The sequence below is a fragment of the Haliotis rubra genome, unplaced genomic scaffold (assembly GCF_003918875.1).
Source record: "Haliotis rubra isolate DU_JTF1 unplaced genomic scaffold, ASM391887v1 Scf18, whole genome shotgun sequence".
Taxonomy (NCBI): domain Eukaryota; kingdom Metazoa; phylum Mollusca; class Gastropoda; order Lepetellida; family Haliotidae; genus Haliotis; species Haliotis rubra.
Window position 1 is genome coordinate 239226 of NW_025765780.1, and position 19853 is coordinate 259078.

General features: G+C 41.4%; 1 protein-coding gene and 1 long non-coding RNA gene across 3 annotated transcripts in view; one reads left to right on the top strand and one right to left on the bottom strand.

The window, feature by feature from the left end:
* Positions 1-2730: 2730 nt before the first annotated feature.
* Positions 2731-13632, top strand: LOC124273345. Its single transcript, XR_006897621.1, has 3 exons — positions 2731-2741; positions 4615-4619; positions 13527-13632. It is a non-coding gene; the product is annotated as an uncharacterized LOC124273345 (long non-coding RNA).
* LOC124273344 overlaps positions 3787-19853 on the bottom strand; it is a 29183-nt gene continuing 13116 nt past the window's right edge. Inside the window, exons 1-3 of one of the 2 annotated variants that reach the window (XM_046708576.1) lie at positions 17964-18071; positions 5004-5156; positions 3787-4571 (exon numbers count right to left, since the gene is read on the bottom strand). In XM_046708576.1, the coding sequence (XP_046564532.1) occupies positions 4248-4571; positions 5004-5156; positions 17964-17972 (486 nt within the window). In that variant the 5' untranslated portion in view covers positions 17973-18071 and the 3' untranslated portion in view covers positions 3787-4247. Of the gene's footprint in view, positions 4572-5003; positions 5157-17963; positions 18072-19853 lie in introns of those variants that run through there. The other variant, XM_046708577.1, reaches the window with a different exon arrangement.

Genomic DNA, 19853 nt, shown 5'->3' on the forward strand with positions numbered 1-19853 from the left:
CAAGCGTTCCACATTCCACAGATGGACATGGCTAGGAGAAGGATACCAGTGGGAATTTACTGTTCAGCAGTTGGCAGACTGCTCCGATATGTCAAATTGTAATGACAACCATGATGACAACAACAATAATGATGATGATAACTGCAGTGATGATGATGATAATGATGATGATGATGATGATGATTATAGTCGTTAACCACTGGTGACAATCAGAAATATAAAATCAATGTGTAAGGCTTATTACATTGTAAACATCTCATTGACTCAAACCACTTGTTGTGATTTTGTGACGATTTGGTATTTAGAGAAAGGTATTTGGAAGGAAGCACAATCCATTGAAAAACATTTAAACTTTAAGACAGAACCATAATCATGTTTCTCTGTTCATCTCTCTAAACATAATGTTTGAATGTAATGTACAAAAATAAATTGTGTATGTCTAAGTTATTGGTATGTCTATTTTTGTAACATTTTTTCAAAATAAAAATATACAATGATGTACAAATCCTTGCAATTAGATATAAAAATGTGTGAAATTCAATACTGAACAGATTTTATCCTAACAGAACCTACTTCAAGCTTATAGTTTGACCTGGGTCATTGTTTTTAGAGGCTGATGGTCAAATTTGACTGAAAGGACGCCATTTAGTGAAGACTGGGACCTGCGTTATGAACCTGATAAAAAGTATGTTTTAAATTAGATTTAAATATCAAATGGAACCAAATGTATACTTAGGCTTTCTAAATTATTTTAGTTCTCTCTGTTATCAATGTTTTCCAAGAAATTAACAAATTATCTGCATTTTTAGGGGAAAATCGTATTTTGTCATACATTTTTCCCAATTTTAAAAACAATAATCATGCCGAACCCTCACAGATTACATATCAAAATATGGGAAATTGAATACTGATCATATTTCACCCCACATTTATATGTCTAATGCTTATAGTTTAAGCATAGATTTTTTACACAAATGGTCAGATTCAAGAAAAGGGCGGCTTTCTATAAAAATGGCCGCCCAATACCCATTTAGCTGGGCATGTGGGATGTCCATCACGTGATTCCATAAACTACATACCTTAAGCTATATGAAAACCATAGTGGCTGTTTGCCCCACAATTTGGTAGTGAAATCTCATCTGGCTCATTGACTAAATTAAAAATCACTGACTCCCGTGCTTGATGTTTGTCCCTACTCATCTAAGGTCTGTATTCCAGAAAGTGTTTAAGTAATATGAGATGCCTACACATTTGTTATTCTAAAGTTTTCTCAAATAACACGAAATTCCTACTAGGAAATCCCACAAAGAAAACTGAAGGAGAACCTTTGCAATAAGACCTCACCGGAATATGACAACATTCTCAAACCTTCTCTGGTTCATGTTTTATGGGCCGGTTACATCACGTGTGCGCTGTTTGAAGCATGGCAGAGAGTCTTGTACTGTGGTGTCGGGTAGTGGAATGACACACTGTATGACACATGTTTCTGGAACCTAAATTGCTGCAGATTGAACATTTTGGAATTGTAGTCCTATCTTCCCGAGGGACATATATTTGCTGCAGATTATCAGGCTATCTAAAGTTTAGACTTAGCTCACCATAACGTTTAGGCGCAATGACCTATTATATGTTATATACTCTGCAAAAAACGTAACGAAAAAGTAGTTTACAGATGTATAATTAATGTATGATATAATTAATAAACAGATCATTGTAAATTGTTCAGCTATCATGAGTTAAGTCATTTGCGAGTCCCCTGTTCTCAATATCAGAGTCAAGAACTGCCTGGTATAGTCGCCCTATGGAATCAGTCAGATTACGAATTGTGTGAAGGGGAATGATCAACCACTCTTCCTGCAACGCTTGTGCCAACTGGTGGAGGTTCCCAGATATGTTCGATGAGGTTTAGATCTGGAGACCTTAGTGCTTTCATTTTCGATTCCTTAGAAACGCCGTTGTCAGTCTTGCCTTGGGCGTCAAGTGTTGTGTTGAAGCATTATATGTGTTTGTTGCATAATGGGAAGGGCTTCTGGACGAAAAGCTTCATCTGTGCAACGTTGTGCCATTAATTTGCCCTGTACGTGTAGCACGCGTGTTCTACCTGTCGGTAAGATGGCGGCCCAAATCGTCACCAAATCTGAGACAGTTCTTGAATGCAGTTTTGAATATAACGTTCCCCACAACCACTGTAAACACACGACCCATAACTAAACAAAACAAGTCCCCGTCGCTGTTGTGGCCATACTCTGTGTCTTTGACACCATTGGCGTCAAAGACGACGATGCTGATCTGGATCCCGGATCTGGGTAGGTTGTTAACGTGATGGTGCTTGGCGATACGTGGAACAACCTGACTACGACCGCAACCAAGTCGCCTGTCTTCAGTCGACCGAAGGTGTTGTTGCATTGAGCTTCTGTCAGTTTTGGCATGCTTCCACTTTCGATTTGCGATACTGTGATGACAGACAAATACAAATAGAAATCTATCGTTTCCATAGCCCAACAATTCATGTTGCACGGGTTAACTGAGTCTCACGAATGTCTAAGGTGGTCGAAGTGAACTTCTTCAAAGATAACGCGTTGGGATACTTTATCAGTAACACGAAAGCATACGGTATACTATAAATGAAACATTGGATACTCTACTTTCAGGAACTCTACTTGTTACTACCGTTGCCCCTTTTGATGAACATATCAAAGAAATATAAAGAAGTTGCTAGGTGATACAAACGAACGGAACAAGTAACTTTGCTTCATGCAATTTAAGCATTCTCTTGAAAATGACAACATCATATCTGATCAATGGTATGATTAATGTTTTATCGTCCTGATGACAAGAACATGGACAAATCCCATAGCTAGTACCTGGAGACAGAGTTGCATGCCCTAAAATAAGTGTTACAAGCAAGTTGACTATATGACCATCATTTTCCCGTATTCGGGAGTCTCATCTCAGATGTGCAGTTAAACTAAGCAAGATGTGGCATAGGGGCAAAATAATACGTTCAGCTGGAAGTCAGATGTTGAACTGCCTCAATCGGCTAAGTACGGTTCTACCACTAACTGATAACTGTAGGTTTGAACCCATTTTCGCCGGATCAGAAGCTGCCGAATTTCCCCACTTTCCAAAATTGAAGAAAGAATTGTATGACAAACTTTTAAAAAATGATGCATTTTCTGCTTTGGATTTTTCTAACGCAAAGGTGGAAGCTTTCTACACCAGTGGGTCCCAGCATACGGGCGTACAGGCCCGATCAGTTGGGCTTATGTTGAACTATAATCAACACAGTCAAACTTCAGAACTCCAATATATGTGCAGCTGGTGCTTGATTTATCGAACGTACTGTTATGGTGAGTTGGTTCATGGCCAATATATGTTACAGACGGAGCTTAATGGCAAATGGTATCTCCCTTCTATGTATGTAATTTCCATTATTTAGCATATTGTATAAGAATGGGAAAAACATCGTGTCATCAGTCACGATCTCTGCTCAATGATCACCAAATGGACCACAACCCGTGTCCACGATATATATACACGTGGAACATTGATAATTATGTTCTGTTCATATTCGTCTCTCCGGTGTCAATGTTATGGTTGTTACAGTAGTTGGTTCTGTTTGGCTTCACCTTTCTACACATATCCGGATTAGAGGTAATCGATGTGATGACTCAGCGTATTAAACAACCACCTTATCTAATCGCTACAATCCTACATGACGCTGTTTGCTGCTCCTATTTGCTTTAGGTATCTTCAATGACTTGGAAAAATAATATGAGGGCATCAAACCTTACTAAAATAGTGCTTTATTGTTCACAACAATATGAGTGAATGTACAGTTTTCGAAGATCAGTTCCGACTGTTTAAAACTTTGAGAATGGTTAAAAGTCTACAATAAGTGCATTCAGCTGAGTAGATGAAGGTTTCACTAAGCGAAATTGATCACACATTAACCCCTTTTGTTACACGAAATACTTGTACAAACAAATGTTGTGCTTATGCATTATTATTTTCCTAACTACAAAATGAAATATACGGAGTCCTTATGTGATCAAATATCGACATTTGAATGGATGCTTGTATTGACAGTTCATGCACAGTGTTTTGTTGAATTTTGCATATTGCCATCAGTAAAACCTTTGGCAGGAAAAGGTGATATCTACAGAAAGTGGTACAAAATGAATTTTTCATTTTTTTCATTCCATTGTATCTCCTGCACAGTCTATTTCAAAGAAAGTCCATGATATCTAACCAAACCGGGCAAACATGCCATAACCTATGGGGTCAAACTGCCTCTTCTGTGCCTCTGGAACGCGTTTATATTGGCCTTGGCGAACCCTTGCCACAGCCAACACCTGTTTGAGAAGGTCCGCGATGTTGCCACCATCTATGGCCTTCTGAGCGTCCATTTGCCCTTTGTAACCCAATACACGGTACGGGTTGTATCGTTTTCCGAAACTGCCAAAGTTACTTGCAGCCTCGATGGGATCAAATATTCGTTTCGCGACAAGTTGATCTGACGATTCTTTGTCAGAAAGGCCCGAGTCTGAATCCGCAGAATATTCCTTGTCCTGTAAAGAACAACATATTATGTCATGTGTTTGTGTTATAAAGCAAGCGTCTTCGTAAAAGAAATTGACCCACAAACAATGTTTGCGAAACACACATAAGACCCAATCAGTGAGTATAGTGATTTCCTCACTTAATCAGACACTCGCCGTTACTTTCATATATATTTGTGTTACGCTGGATAGGTTAAGACGTGCACATTATCCGTGCTTGCCATATTCAATATCGGTCATTTACTGTCATCCATAACCTAGTCAACCAAGAAATGCAATCTAGCCATATTATTAAAATAGGACCGACAGGAATTGTGTGTCGCGGGCGGCTTTGGCTCGCTTATGGATCATCCGGGTTAGCAGTAGTCGAAAGTAGATTGACTTATATGATGTCTGGATGACTCCCCCAGCCATGAGAGCAGTTTATGCTTTATTACACACCTTTGCATCCAACATTGGGTATCCCGCCACAGTGTTCACTAAGCATAATGCCGCCGCGCCGACCATCAGAGATGAATAAATAAAACTGAGACCCATTTTACTTTCTTGCTTGCTTCTTTGAACCTTTTGTCGGTTGTTTCGGCAGCTATTTGTCTGAAACAGAAAAATAAAGAATCCAACAAAAGGTATTTAATAGCAAATCTTAAAGGCAATAGTATAATGCCATATAAACATCCATTGCGAAAACGAAGATGTTTTTGTCTTAAAGCTCTCAGAAATAATCTTTGTCATTTTCCGTTAGTTGAAAGATATGATCGGAAGTTTGGCGGTCGCTATAGTCTTAGCCACAGGCTTTTCATCTTTTTTTTGACCAACTGAGAGAGAGAAGTGCTAAAAGCAACTGATAACAACGATCTTTAGTTTCAAAGAGTACAATGACGTTTTGGCTATTCCACGTTTCAGGACACGACTTTGAAACGTGATACTTTTAAATGGCTGATTACATACGCTTAAAGCCTGATTACTATGATGAAGACCGTCTTTTGATGTGAAACTTCAAGTCCATTGGTGTGAATTTAATTTGGACTCATTGTATGTCTCATGAAAGATTGTTATGCAAGGCTCGTATCGTGCTGTGCGTCGTGCAAATCTTTTAGAATGGACAATTTTGATCTCATCCATTTCAAGCAGCACATGCTTCCTGGTTGCTTCATGATTATATATGCATTCATGCATGTTGTTTTAAATGCCAATAATATTAGAACTCTGGATTCGAAAAGGTGTCTAGCAGGTTCGGACAGACTGTATGTATCCTTTGTCTCCTTGTATACCAGCTGTGTGATCCAGTGAACAGAGCGTCTCTCCGGTGAGAGGAAGGTGGTAGGGTCGTCAACGTCCTCGCCTTATGGTACTTGTTGACAGCTCGGCTCGGAGTCAGAATACACTGTGTCTTAGTGGAATGTTCACATGAAAGCATGTTTTAATTGAGTGGGCTGGCTTTATAAAACTGGTAATAGTAGGGGCGAGTGCAACCACGCAGATGTATCAGAGCTAACTGTCAATCAGATCCTGTTCAAATCTTGGGTTGATTCAAATTGTTTAGTGCTAAACATGCTGCTTGTATTGTATATTCCCCTTACAGTAAAGACGATCGGGATATTGAAAGGGTATTTCCTAAATACAGCATCTCTGATCAGTACCATGATTCGGTTACGTACTCCAGGAATCCAAGTACTATGTTTTGTATAAAGGTAGTATGATAAGATCTTAGTTCTAAGGAACCTTCATATTCAGTGCAGCGTCAATCATGGAATAAGTGCATAAGCCACAGTGATAAAATAGAAGTGGGACCAATCATGTCCTTCCAGTGTCAAAAGATAAATAGATAAATGTTTACAATACGGACATATGCCAAGACACAAGACATCCATCAACGACATCCCCGCCATGTGGCTATAAAATACGACACTAGTGAACAGACAACAAGTTCTTTACCACAGAGCACACGTGAACAGACAGAACATACCTAAACAACAAGGCACACGTGAACAGACTATTACAATATAACTATGCTACAAGGTACACGTGTACAGACTATTGCAATATAACTATACTATAATCAATCAGTATCCTGACAACAGACGTTGACAAGAGTGTAACTCGTCACAGCAAGAACATAAACTAACTTCACGCTACAATGAACGTCAATCTAACTTGTGTGAACAAACTTTTAAGAGAAAGAAGCAGTCAGGTAAAAGAATGTGCCTGACAAAACCTTACTCTGTATGCAAAAACTGAACACAATTGGAAGTGTTGAAGTACCCAACTTTAATCTATGCAAGAACCAGTAAAACATCTTGAAAAACCGACGTTGTGATGAACCTTCGTATGGAACTAGTGACGAAGCAGACGTAAAAGAAAGAGGAAATAATACAAACATAACTGTCCAACTCTAGCTGTCCATATTGTTAGAAGTAATTACAGGGGTAAAGGCGTGATAGAAGTATGCCTCACACTATCGGCCCGTTTTTCAATTATTTTGTGTCAGCATCAAACCATAACATACTTGAATAGATACATGTACCGATGCCGGGACTAATTCAATTCTGCCAAGAAGCGGTAAGACTTAACCAACAGACACCACCTGCAGATTCTGCTAAACATCCCCCCGATGATCAACACCGAGACGTTTGTTCACAATAAGAAAAAGGGATGGTGATTACTGAAGTTACTGAATGGTGTTAAATTTTCCCTTCTCCCAAATATCTGACGGTCACGAAGCCCAATGGACTCTATATTCAATAACGTAAGGCAGCACCTGCGGCGACTTGTGGTTTAAGGCCAAGTTAAGACACGTTCTCTGTAACTACATGTAATTAGACACACGCTTATTAGACATTGTTATTGTCCTTTTAAAGCGATTATGTGAGTTCCGTTCTCACTGTAACTTAAGCTCTTAAGTGGTAAGAGGGATAATACGATTAGCTACGATTGGCTAACTCCCCTGTACTAAAATAGCCATGTCTACTGAGATGCTACACACTTTTGTTGTGCATGAACTTGATGTATCGACAGTCCGCCTTAATCTTCTCGTAGTTCACCAACATAGACCTTAAATGTTTGCACAATCTTTGTAATATTCAAACTCTCTAATCCATGTTGATTTAAGTTTTGTTTCTGTCCGAGTGTTCAGTGTTCAGCTCTTATGATCTTGTGTTAACACATTCCATGCTTGTTATTCTGAAGTATCTACGTTGTCCCATCAAAGGCAAACAATTGTTCCATATTTACTTTGCTGCACAATGATGAATTTCGACCGTATCACTTCAAACACAGTACCTCAGGGTAGCCTTTGGCGAGTTACAGCCAAGTGATATCACAATTTGGTTGGAGGAAGATTTCCTTCAAAATCACGCCGATTTAAAGTACACCTCCCACTGTCATTTACCCCAAGCTATATCAACTGTTGACTTGTATACTAGAGAATCGGCTGCTCAACCCAGCGGAACCCATCAAGAGACATTCACCGGTACACTACACACAGTCACTGTACACGGATTTGAAACTTTGTTTCTTCTTCACATATTTCTACATGAAAATCATTTCGATGAGTATTTGCCAAACAAATCCATCTGTGTATCACGTGACGGGATTATCATATTGTCCTTGTATCATACTTCACATCTGTTTTCTTCAGGGGGAGATGCCCATCGGGTATTACACAGATCTTAATTTGTTTAAATGATGTTGAAACAAACAACCGGAAAGATTTCTAGAGGAATTTAGAGATGCTATTGCTATTAGCAACACGACCTCCGGAATTACGCCCACAAGTGGAAGCAATAGAAAGCGAAGTTGAAACCATCAGCTCTAAATGCAACCATCTTGAACATGAATTGTGGCAATACGATCTGATTGTCGGACCGGTTAAGTCAGTGTCATATGAAGTGGTGTAATTCTTGTTACTGAAACTAAGAACACAACGTTTAGTCATTAGCCTGGTCAGTGTCACAACAAATTCATTGACGAAAAGCACTGGTACCTTTTAACAGGACAAAGAGAGACACGCCCTATAAGAGTGTCACAACTCAGGAATCTGTGTAACCGAGTGTGTGACCCCACCTGCCTTGTCCCAAGTGTCAGCCAAAGATTGGCACAACTAACTTTACCGTTGGTTCTGGTCCAGTGGTATGACTCGGCCAGTGTCACGCAAGACGTATAGGGGAGACGTGTGTAGACGAAACAGTCCCTGACAGTACCGTTACGGTGTGATGTTAGTTAGTATCTATCCCAACATGTATCGTTTGTGAGCAAGCGTTTATCTGGCTGCAAAGTGGCATTAAATCCTTGCGTTCCACAGATATTAGAACATTTACTTAAACGGCGACGTCCCTGTACCGCCCGTCATTTATATTGTCTTTTACTATTATCAGTTATGTTTTCCTGTGAGTTGTGAAGCCACGCAATACCGTTACACAAACGTCGCACAATGCTCACGTGGACGTGAGTGGACCCTTGCACGTCCACCAGAGCTGTCCAGGCGAAACCTTTACTTATCTGTGAACAGTGGACTGCCTAGGCTATGAAAATGCTATCTACACCAAGCTAGACTTGCCGAATCATGACGTTGACCTTAGCGTATCGATAAAGCCCAGGTGATGTGCTCCCTTACCCGGTCGCCTACAGTTCTTTGCCCAGTTGTGCCACGAGTCGGCGAACTATTAATTTGGTAGTTTACTATAGATTCCGTAGATGCACTAGTAGATGGTTGTGCTGCGTACATGGTGTCACGACCCCTGACAAATATAGATGGTGTTCACATGGTAGCACAGGGGCAGGTTTCATGCTCCCAACACACACACAAACGCCCCCGGGAATATTTATGTTTAAATAATAACATTATAGTCTGGGTAATGTCTTTATGAATATGTATTGATGGGTGCACAATTAGACATTAAGATCTATTTTATTGAACACCATATATAGCACAAATCTATTTTCCGTTCGTGCGAATGATATGAAACTTACGAACTGGATGCCGGTAATCAGGCCGACTGTGTGAGCGCCAGTGACAGGGGACATATCATAATTTACTTTGTTATGTTTCAATGTGACCACAAATGTTAAAGACAATGATTTAATTTCTTATCTAAGTCGACTGCAGCGTCATGTGCAACAACCTTGCAACAACACTCATCCCCTCCGTCCCATTACAACCCCCCTACTACAACATCCATCCCCTCCGCCCCATTACAACCCCCCTACAACACCGCCCACCCCGTCCGTCCCAATACAGTATCCCTAAAACACCACCCATCCCCTCCGCCCCATTACGACAACAATACTACACCAACCATCCAACAACCCAACAACAACACTCGTTCCCTCCGCCCCATCATGGCAACAACCCTTTAACACCACCCACCCCCTCTGTCCCATCACGGCAACAACCCTTTAACACAACACACCCCTCCGCCCCATCACGGCAACAACCTTTAACACAACACACCCCTCCGCCCCATCACGGCAACAACCTTTAACACAACACACACCCTCCGCCCCATCACGGCAACAACCTTTAACACCACACCCACCCTCCGCCCCATCACGGCAACAACCTTTTAACACCACCCCCCCTCCGCCCCATCACGGCAACAACCCTTTAACACAACACACCCTCCGCCCCATCACGGCAACAACCTTTAACACAACACACACCCTCCGCCCCATCACGGCAACAACCTTTAACACCACCCACCCCCTCCGCCCCATCACGGCAACAACCTTTTAACACCACCACCCCCTCCGCCCCATCACGGCAACAACCCTTTAACACAACACACACCCTCCGCCCCATCACGGCAACAACCTTTAACACAACACACCCTCTGTCCCATCACGGCAACAACCCTTTAACACAACACACCCCTCCGCCCCATCACGGCAACAACCTTTAACACCACCACCCCCCTCCGCCCCATCACGGCAACAACCTTTTAACACCACCACCCCCTCCGCCCCATCACGGCAACAACCCTTTAACACAACACACCCCTCCGCCCCATCACGGCAACAACCTTTAACACAACACACCCCTCTGTCCCATCACGGCAACAACCCTTTAACACAACACACCCCTCTGCCCCATCACGGCAACAACCTTTAACACAACACACCCCTCTGTCCCATCACGGCAACAACCTTTAACACCACCCACCCCTCCGCCCCATCACGGAAACAACCTTTAACATCCCCCTCCGCCCCATCACGGCAACAACCCTTTAACACCACCCACCCCTCCGTCCCATCACGGCAAAACCCCACAACAACACCCATTCCCTCCGCCCCATCATGGCAACAACCCTTTAACACCACCCACCCCCTCCGTCCCATCACGGCAACAACCCCACAACAACACCCATCCCCTCCGCCCATAACGGCAACAACCCCACAACAACATCACTCATCCTCTCTGCCCAATCACGGCATGTTCAGCCCTACAACGTATTCTGCTGTTGCTGATGACAGCTCGCAGACTGACTGAGCGACCTCCATATCGATCATGCGGTGCTTTGTTACACTACTTGTAGTGTTCTTGATCACACGAATAAGGTCTTCGAAGGAAGCTCGATGCGTCAGTGAATGTGGTCATGCTAACAGCGCATGTTTGTGAAGAGCAAACATCAACGTGCCATTCATGTAGCGATTACTTTATCGTGCACTTTTCAACATAATGCAACCAGCTGCTTCACTTGGCCACCAATGGGTGTTGGTTTTAAACGTCAACGCTTAACGATAATCTGTATTTTACACTTTAAGCTGCGATGCTATCTCAAGGCTTGCCTACCAGTGCAATTCCTTTGTCCGTTTGTCACACAGATCACTTAATTTGTCGCGACTTTTACACACCTCCGTGACTGACTGAGGTTCCCGGCTATGATGCACTACTGACATGATAGTTATGTGTAATAGAGCAACAGTGTCTTTCCTACAGTGCACTACATGCATATGTATGAGTGACAGACCCCCTCCCCTACACATCGATCTTTTTCCGTCTTACTACACTTGGACAACAGGGTATTTAAGCTGAAACAATGTATGTCTGTAATTACCATTTTTTATACACTGTTTTCTGTCTTCAGGCAGTAACAATGTAAACTTTACGTATAAGTACAACACAGGGATAGCACTTTCCAATTATCATCCATTCCGACCATTAGACTTGATTGCATCACAGGCAATCACTTTTTGTTATTTTTAAGAATATATAGTTAGTGATGTCAGTTTTGTTATAACGTTACTGCACATACTACGAAAGCTGTTGAACACTGATATCAACAGCTGCATTACGGTAAGTGTGGAAGAGTGTCTGTGAGATGGTAATTTGTCTTATATCATGTTGGCAAGTGTGAAGTTGAACTTCACTGAACATAGCACAGGAATATTTGTTGCAGCAAGCTGGACCATGATGTTTCTAACCTACAAATGGTTTACAATGAGCCAAATACACAATCAAATGGTGAGCGTGGCGAGGATGATTGTGACATCTGGATGGACAAAAGCCACATCACAGATATTCCCTCGATGATGACCTCTGGTCAGTGAAACCCTCCAGGATGACAAATCCAGAAATACCAGGTGATGTGGGAACAGAGGATGATGAATGGTGGCCAGGTTAAGTTAGATTCATTTAGTAGCATTCCTGCCATCATTCATCAACACTTATGTTGATCTAAGGTTCGAGCACGATTGGTTCTTGACCCTAAAACTATACCACCTCGACTGACGGGTGCACTGCACTCGGATGTAAGAACGTAATTATCACGATGCCAATAATGGGCGATGAAAGGCTGGTTTGTCAGAGAAGCCAAGAGGAGATATTTCGGACCCACCCCACAGCTGGGAGGACTAATATCGATTCGTTTACGTGGTAGATCATACCAAAATACTGGTATGGTGCAGGCAATGCACACAAAACGCAGCAGGATATTGAAAAAATGGCACACTGCTCTTGGAGCATAGTGTGCACAACTTGCTGTAAGGGTATGATGTTTCGAACAGTTAAGATATCCCTTTTCAGACCCAGACCCTCACCCCCATGTGACTATGTCGGCAACTCTGTTAGTGTGTGCTGCAGGGACAACGTTATGCAGATCTTGCTTTGAAATCTTCCTTTGAGGACTGGTTTGGGCACAGTCAGACTGCTGTGTTACAACCATTCCATATCCTTTTCAATGGAGGAGTACTTGAAAGATGCATGTCAGTTGATATTTATTTGAATCATTTTGTGTTTGCTTGAATATTAAAAAATGATGGTTCTCAGTATTGCAGTACGTCCAATGGTGGCTCTCAATATTACAGTGGGTTAGTATGTCTACAATTCCTCAGGACACAATACATTCAAATGTCTAATGAATCATTTAACATAAAGCGCGCCTTCGGGACATATAAGCTATAATAACCAGGCTTGGGACATTAAAAGTAGAGGCACTCATGCTCCAAACAACATGTCGCAAATATACTACTCACACTTTGCTAAGGATCACAAAATTCCCATCTTTACTTAAACATAGATTTATAATTTGAAATTGTATCCATTTAAACTAGATAAATAATTATATGGTAACTCCGCTTTAGGCAAACATCCACTTTAATCTAACCTTATGCACTTGATACATGAGTAACCATAAAAATGTTTTTTATGGCACCAATCAACCATTTTGTAAATGATGGAACGAGTCACTGGCAAGTACACAACACCTGTGAATAGCAGGTATATGATCCACAAGATGCAGTGACATATTGAAACCTAGGATTCATGCTTACAATAAGCTTAGATATTTAAACCAAATTAGACCCCACATCATAGTTTTCTGTTCAATCAATGATCCTTAGCAAAGTGCATATATAGAGCAAAGTCAATAGATTTCTGGAGAAATACCATAGGAAGTCTGAACATGTGTTTTATATGTTCGACGGATGTTCCAAAAGTTTCCGGCCTCACAATGAATGGATAGCAAGAAGTGAACAAAACTCGCCATGTTTCTAGAACAGTGTCTTAGCATGTGCTTGACATGCACAACATGAAATCCATGTGCTATAATGTGCTGTATATAGCTGTCAACCAGCATGTCCCTACTATTTGCTGGCAAAATGGAGAGAACCGAATGCAGGGGTTTTATGAAGTATCTCCGTTTAAAAAAGATTTACGCCAATTACATGACACAAACTTTAGGTGACAATGCTCCTTCATATAGCACGGTCAAACAGTGATGTGCTGACTACACAGGGGGTAGGCGCAGCACCGAAGACGAACCACGGTCTTGTCACCCTCGTGAATGACTACCAAAGATCCAATTGTTGTTGTTCTCGACACAGTAATGCAGGACAGGCGAGTAACTGTTAGACATTTAGCTACTGCACATGACGTTAGCAAAACATCAGTGGAACGTATAATCCATGAACATTTGCACATGAACAAGGTGTCTGCCCGTTGGGTGCCAAGACTGTTATCTGAAGAGAGTCATGATGTGTCGTCAGGTCTCGAGGACTACCGGAGAGATCCACGTGCTTTCATGGGTCATATTGTCACCTGGATTCATCACTTTAACCCAGAGACAGCGAATTATGCTGTGGAAGCACGTGACGTCACCAACGCCCAAATAGTTTAAATGAACGTCTTCCAGTGGAAAAGTCATGGCCTCCGTTTCCGGGACTTTGAGGACATTAATAATGATAGACTACTTAAAGAAGGGCTCCATCGTAAAAGGTGCATATTACGCCGATGTACTGTACAGGTTACGTGATCAGATCAGAGAAAACTTCAAGGTAAATTTCGTCGATTTGTCTGGCTTTAGTTCACAGTGACAGTGAGTGCTGCGCAGGGCTGTGGCTTCAAGATCCTCCCTTACCTAGCATATTCTCCAGATCTTGCCCCTTCTGACTCCTTCCTCTTCCCTCAACTCAAATCAGTCCCCAGGGGCCGCAGATTTGAGACGGATGAGGAAGTCATCACTGCTGTGGAGGAGTCGTTAGGGTCACGTGACAAACACTTTTTTTCAGAAGGGTTAAATATTCTGGATAAACGTTGGAACAAGTGCATTGAACTGAAGTGAGTGAGTGAGATTAGGTTTACGCCGCTTTAAGCAATATTCTAGCAATATCACGGCGGGGACACCATAAAATGGACTTCACAAATCGTACACATGTGGGGAATCGAACCCGGGTCTTCAGCGTGACGAGCGAACGCTTCAACCACTAGGTTACCCCAGTGAAGTGAAGGGGGATTTTGTTGAAAAATAAGCACAACAATTTTCATATAGATCGCATATTAGTTAGGGAGGCCGGAAACTTTTGGGACACCCCTCGTATAATATATATACGTGAGTGGCTGCATCTAGTAAACACATATTAATAGTTTCTTTGAAAGTGGAAATCATTAACTTGAGTTAAGACACCTCTAAATCAAACATGTTTTTCCAAGCGCCACAAGAATAAAGGTCTGAGGGTTGACACGCTTTTATTTAAAATGGGAGAAATTAGAAGGATTCCCAATCATACTTGTGTTGCTGTTGGTCGTGGGAGTAACTACACAACGCTCAAGAAAGATGACATATATGTGATCCTCTCATTAGCGGCTTAGACAGAGAGGTTGCTCCGATTTACTCAAATGAAATGTTCCATGGACCAAAAGGGTTTCCATCTGCGTGACTGATTAGAATTTTGAAATTCCTGATGTCCTATAACAAGGGAGTTGATTTACTGTTGGTGACCTGGAAGTTGGAGAAATATGTGCCTAATTATCACACGACATGGGCAGCTCTGGTGGTCAGCTATCATATCGATTGGTCATTGATTTGTAATAAGGTGAGTTAAAACTGTAACAGTTATCTATGGGATAGGTCAACACTTTTCTGAAAGTATAATACAGTGAATTTGCCATTATGAAGCTGCATTTCAAAAGATAATTACGAATACCCACGGTCCTAATTGAGACCCGTGGAGATCAGGGTTAGAACAGGTCTTCGGTAACCCATGTTTGTCGTAAGAGGCGACTAACGGGATCGGGTGGTCAGGCCGACATGGCTGACACATGTCATTGTATCCCATTTGCGAAGATCGATGCTCATGCTGTTGATTACTGGATTGTCTGATCCAGATTCGATTATTTACAGACCGCCACCATACAGCTTGAATATTAGTGGGTGCAACATTAAACAACCATGATTAAACATGAAATGCTCACAATCAATCTCCTGTCAAAAACGATTATTTTAGTAAAATCTGAAACAATCACTGGTGAAAGTACAGATCAATTCAAAATGGAATGTTTGATAATTATGTCATCTGGAACAAAATGTTCTCCCTGAAACACATCAATGTCCATGATCATAAAGTAGAGTGCCGAGTTAAGACATGACATCATGCTCGGTTTTAGGTTATTATTGTTATTCTTGATCTAATATAACTGATGAATCACAATCATTGACTTGTGCCCTTTGATTGTGCTTTTGCACCTGACAACGACAGATTGTAAATTAACAATTAACAATATGGCTTCAGCGGCCTTCGTCGACAGTTATGAACCAGGTCACGTATGCGATGACTAGGCTAACACTGCAGTGTTTTAGTGTATGTGTTTTTCTTTTTCCACTGGAAGTTCCAGCCTGGCATCTCATGTAGTGATGTGTAGATAGAATAGTCAAGGCATTGTATGTTAATACCCAAAAAGGCATCATAAAACATGGTCTTATGTCATCTGATATATATTTATTACAACGAAATAAAATGTTTGATGAAAACTGTGATTTACTTAATGTAGAATCGCTTCAGGTGCGCATGCTATTTGCGGCTCAGCATATTATACATATATTTGAGGTAAAATACTCAAGACATGACTATAAGGTGATTTTGACCAGTGGTTATTCGAGACACGTCAAATGCGACAAAGTCACGTGTACTGCCATACAATTGCCGTGCCTCCTTCTGTGGAACTGAAAGAGATTGTGGTATTAAATGCCATGCCATCATCACCCCACCCCTTGTATAGTTGAACGAGGTCTCCAACTGCCATACTATATCCGCGCCACGCCCCTATAACCGCTACTTAGCTAATGGCCTGTATATACCCTTATCATCTTTCCTGTGCACACCTTATTTGTTCAGAAGCTGCGGCAGATGTTTTGTATTTCCATGCTGTATCATGTCTGCAAATCTCATCCTATTCGGAAGTGAATTCTGTCAGAATAATATATTGTAGTTGGTGCTGGGAAGGGGATTATCGCTCTAAATTTAAGACACTGTATTGTCACTGTCAAAAGAATGAACAGAAAGCACATCGCGTTGCTGGGCTGGAGAATTCGTAGCTGAATGGTGGAGACCCGTTGGCTCTATAGCTGTCACAGCTGACTCCAAATTGAAAGTAGGCCGATAGTCAAAACTCATATTAAAGTTCGGAACGGGTGTTGACAATGTGTGATCTGACTGATTATGACTCATCGTGACGCCATGTACCTGGCGGAGACTATTATTTACATAGGACAGGAAGATTGCCGCACATCCACTCACTTATCTGTGTATACATGTAGGTTTAAAAAACAAGTGGCCGAGCTATAGAGAACAATTCATAATCATATGAACTTGTATTTCCTCACTTTTTAATGTCTTATTGGAGACGTATACAGGAGCACATCAGAAAGGTATCACAGCATAGCTACTGGATAGAATTTGAATTTCAAAACTGGATCTAAAATCTTGTGAAGACTAAAACGTTCATATTCAACCAAATCGAAAACTAGCACACATATTATATGTTGTACAATAACTGTTAAACTTTCTTTCTGTGGAATTCAAATATTCAGTTTAGATATCAGTGTCAGATATGTATTGCCTTCAAGTGGAAAGTGTAGTATTTAAGGACTCGTTAGAGGTTATACAAGTCAGTGACTGCGCCCAGTCCAGTCTGTTGGTTTAAGAAGGAGTGGAATAGCACATCCTTATTTAGGAAATCATCGGTACTTGTACTTGTCATTGTCTAAAATGGTAAAATGTTTTATTTCTTAATCACTAAATGAACTTAATAGTTTGATCTTTTTGGTTTGTATTATTCTAACAACAACATGTGAATCATAACCAAGAAATGGAAGACGTAATGACGGACCTGAATAACCATGACGTTTATCGCTACCTGAAAGTGGTTAGCATGATTGCCAATATAGCGAGTGTCAGTAATATCCGTGACAACACTCACCAAAATAAATAGTGAGAACATTAATGACATATGACGAATAACTAGCAGAGCATGAGGTTTACGTTTACAGATGTGAAGTTAACAGGCAACAATTTTGAAAACATCCAAAGACAAAAAACGATTAGAAAGCACCTGTAAAGGTACATGTAGAGCACATAACTGAAATATGTGAAGGCTCCCGTGGGCAATAATCTGAGAAAAACTCAACTTACTGATACCATGGGCTGGACTGCAAGAACCAGCGTTAACGATATTGGTTTCTCCTCTCGCGCTCAGTTGACAGATGAAACAAGGATTTACTGGCACTATATTGATTCTTAAATACTAAGCTCATATCAACTGAGCCCCATTAGTGAAAGACTTCTCTCTCCCCACTCCCCGCTGAAGAACCACGTCACTGATGGCGTTTTGATTAGCATTTCTGATCACTCATTTGAGACGTTGATGACATGGGTGCTTGTAATGGGAGGACGTTTGTGTGTGGGTAGGTCGCCCAGCACAGTGAATACATTACTAGCTCCGCCCAGAGCCCACAATCTTACAACACCCGTGTATTGGGGACGATACACTAACACAGTCACTGTATGCAATCACGACATGAATCGACCATGACTAATTGACTAAAGGAACGTCAGTTTGAGAATGTCAATTATCCCATAGAAAAAGATGACAGCACACGTACATTTTCCTTTTACGTGAATATTCATAGTTGAAATGGTCAAATTACCTAATAGTTTTATGGCCTCAATTGTATCATAATTTTACGAGAATTTTGCACGTGTAGGATATGCTTACAGAAAAAAATTGGTACTGCAACACCATTCATTTGCGAGGTTACATATGTGTAGTCAGTATCCATATTCTTGCACTCATTTGTTCAAGTTCATCAGTTTTGAAGCCGCTGCATATGCCACTGATAATTTGTCCGTATCCCGTAAATATGATTTATACCTTTTCCTAAAAGAGGCTATTACAACTGCCGACCGAAGCACATCCCCTCAAACAACTCGTCGCTGTGCGAGGAAATGTCTTCTCACAGGGCACGAAACACAAGACAGTACCAGTGTTGAGCCTCTTGACCAATCGTTCAGTTAGTGAGTTCTGTATGTCAGCACATGACTTCAATGAGAATCTTGCCGAAGAGGTAATCCGATTTTTTATTATCCAGGCAACTGTTGTTACGCGGTAGTACAGTAGCTTGGAATGTAACTATTTCATTTCTTTGAACCTGATTTCCTTTGTATAAGTCTGTCTCCAGGGCGTCATCAATATAGCGTCTGGCAGTAGAGGGGAAGGTACGTGGTTCAATCACTCACTAAAAGACTTTTTAAAATGCAACTTGTTCTTACCCTGCCTGACGGTCAGGAGGTAAAACTAAGACTAGGACTCTGAGTACATATAGTTGTCTATGTGAGGGGATAAAAATCCACGTGCACACACATAAACACACGGACGCGACGTTAAATCCCATTCGACCTCACATAACATTCCCAACAAGTAGCAAGAGACAGAACCATCAACCTCATTGCAAACAATCCCTCCCTCTCTCCCTCTCTCTCTCTCTCACTCTCTCTCTCACACACTCTCTCTCTCTCTCTCTCTCTCTCTCTTCCTCTCTCTCTCTCTCTCTCTCTCTCTCTCCATATATATATATATATATGTCCAAGTGTGTCAGACACACATCGGCCGTACGTCACTGCACGTGTATTGTCATGTTTGACAATCACATATCCGTCTAACTGTTGACAACTCACAGATATTGTCACGTGTGTTAATCACATACCACATACAAGTGGCTGTCACATATCAGTCTAGATGTCAGCACTGTACATTGTCAAGTGACTGTCACACATCAGTCTAGATGTCAACACTGTACATTGTCAAGTGACTGTCACACGTCAGTCTAGATGTCAACACTGTACATTGTCAAGTGACTGTCACACATCAGTCTAGATGTCAACACTGTACATTGTCAAGTGACTGTCACACATCAGTCTAGATGTCAACACTGTACATTGTCAAGTGACTCTCACCCGTCAGTCTAGATGTCAACACTGTACATTGTCAAGTGACTCTCACTCGTCAGTCTAGATGTCAACACT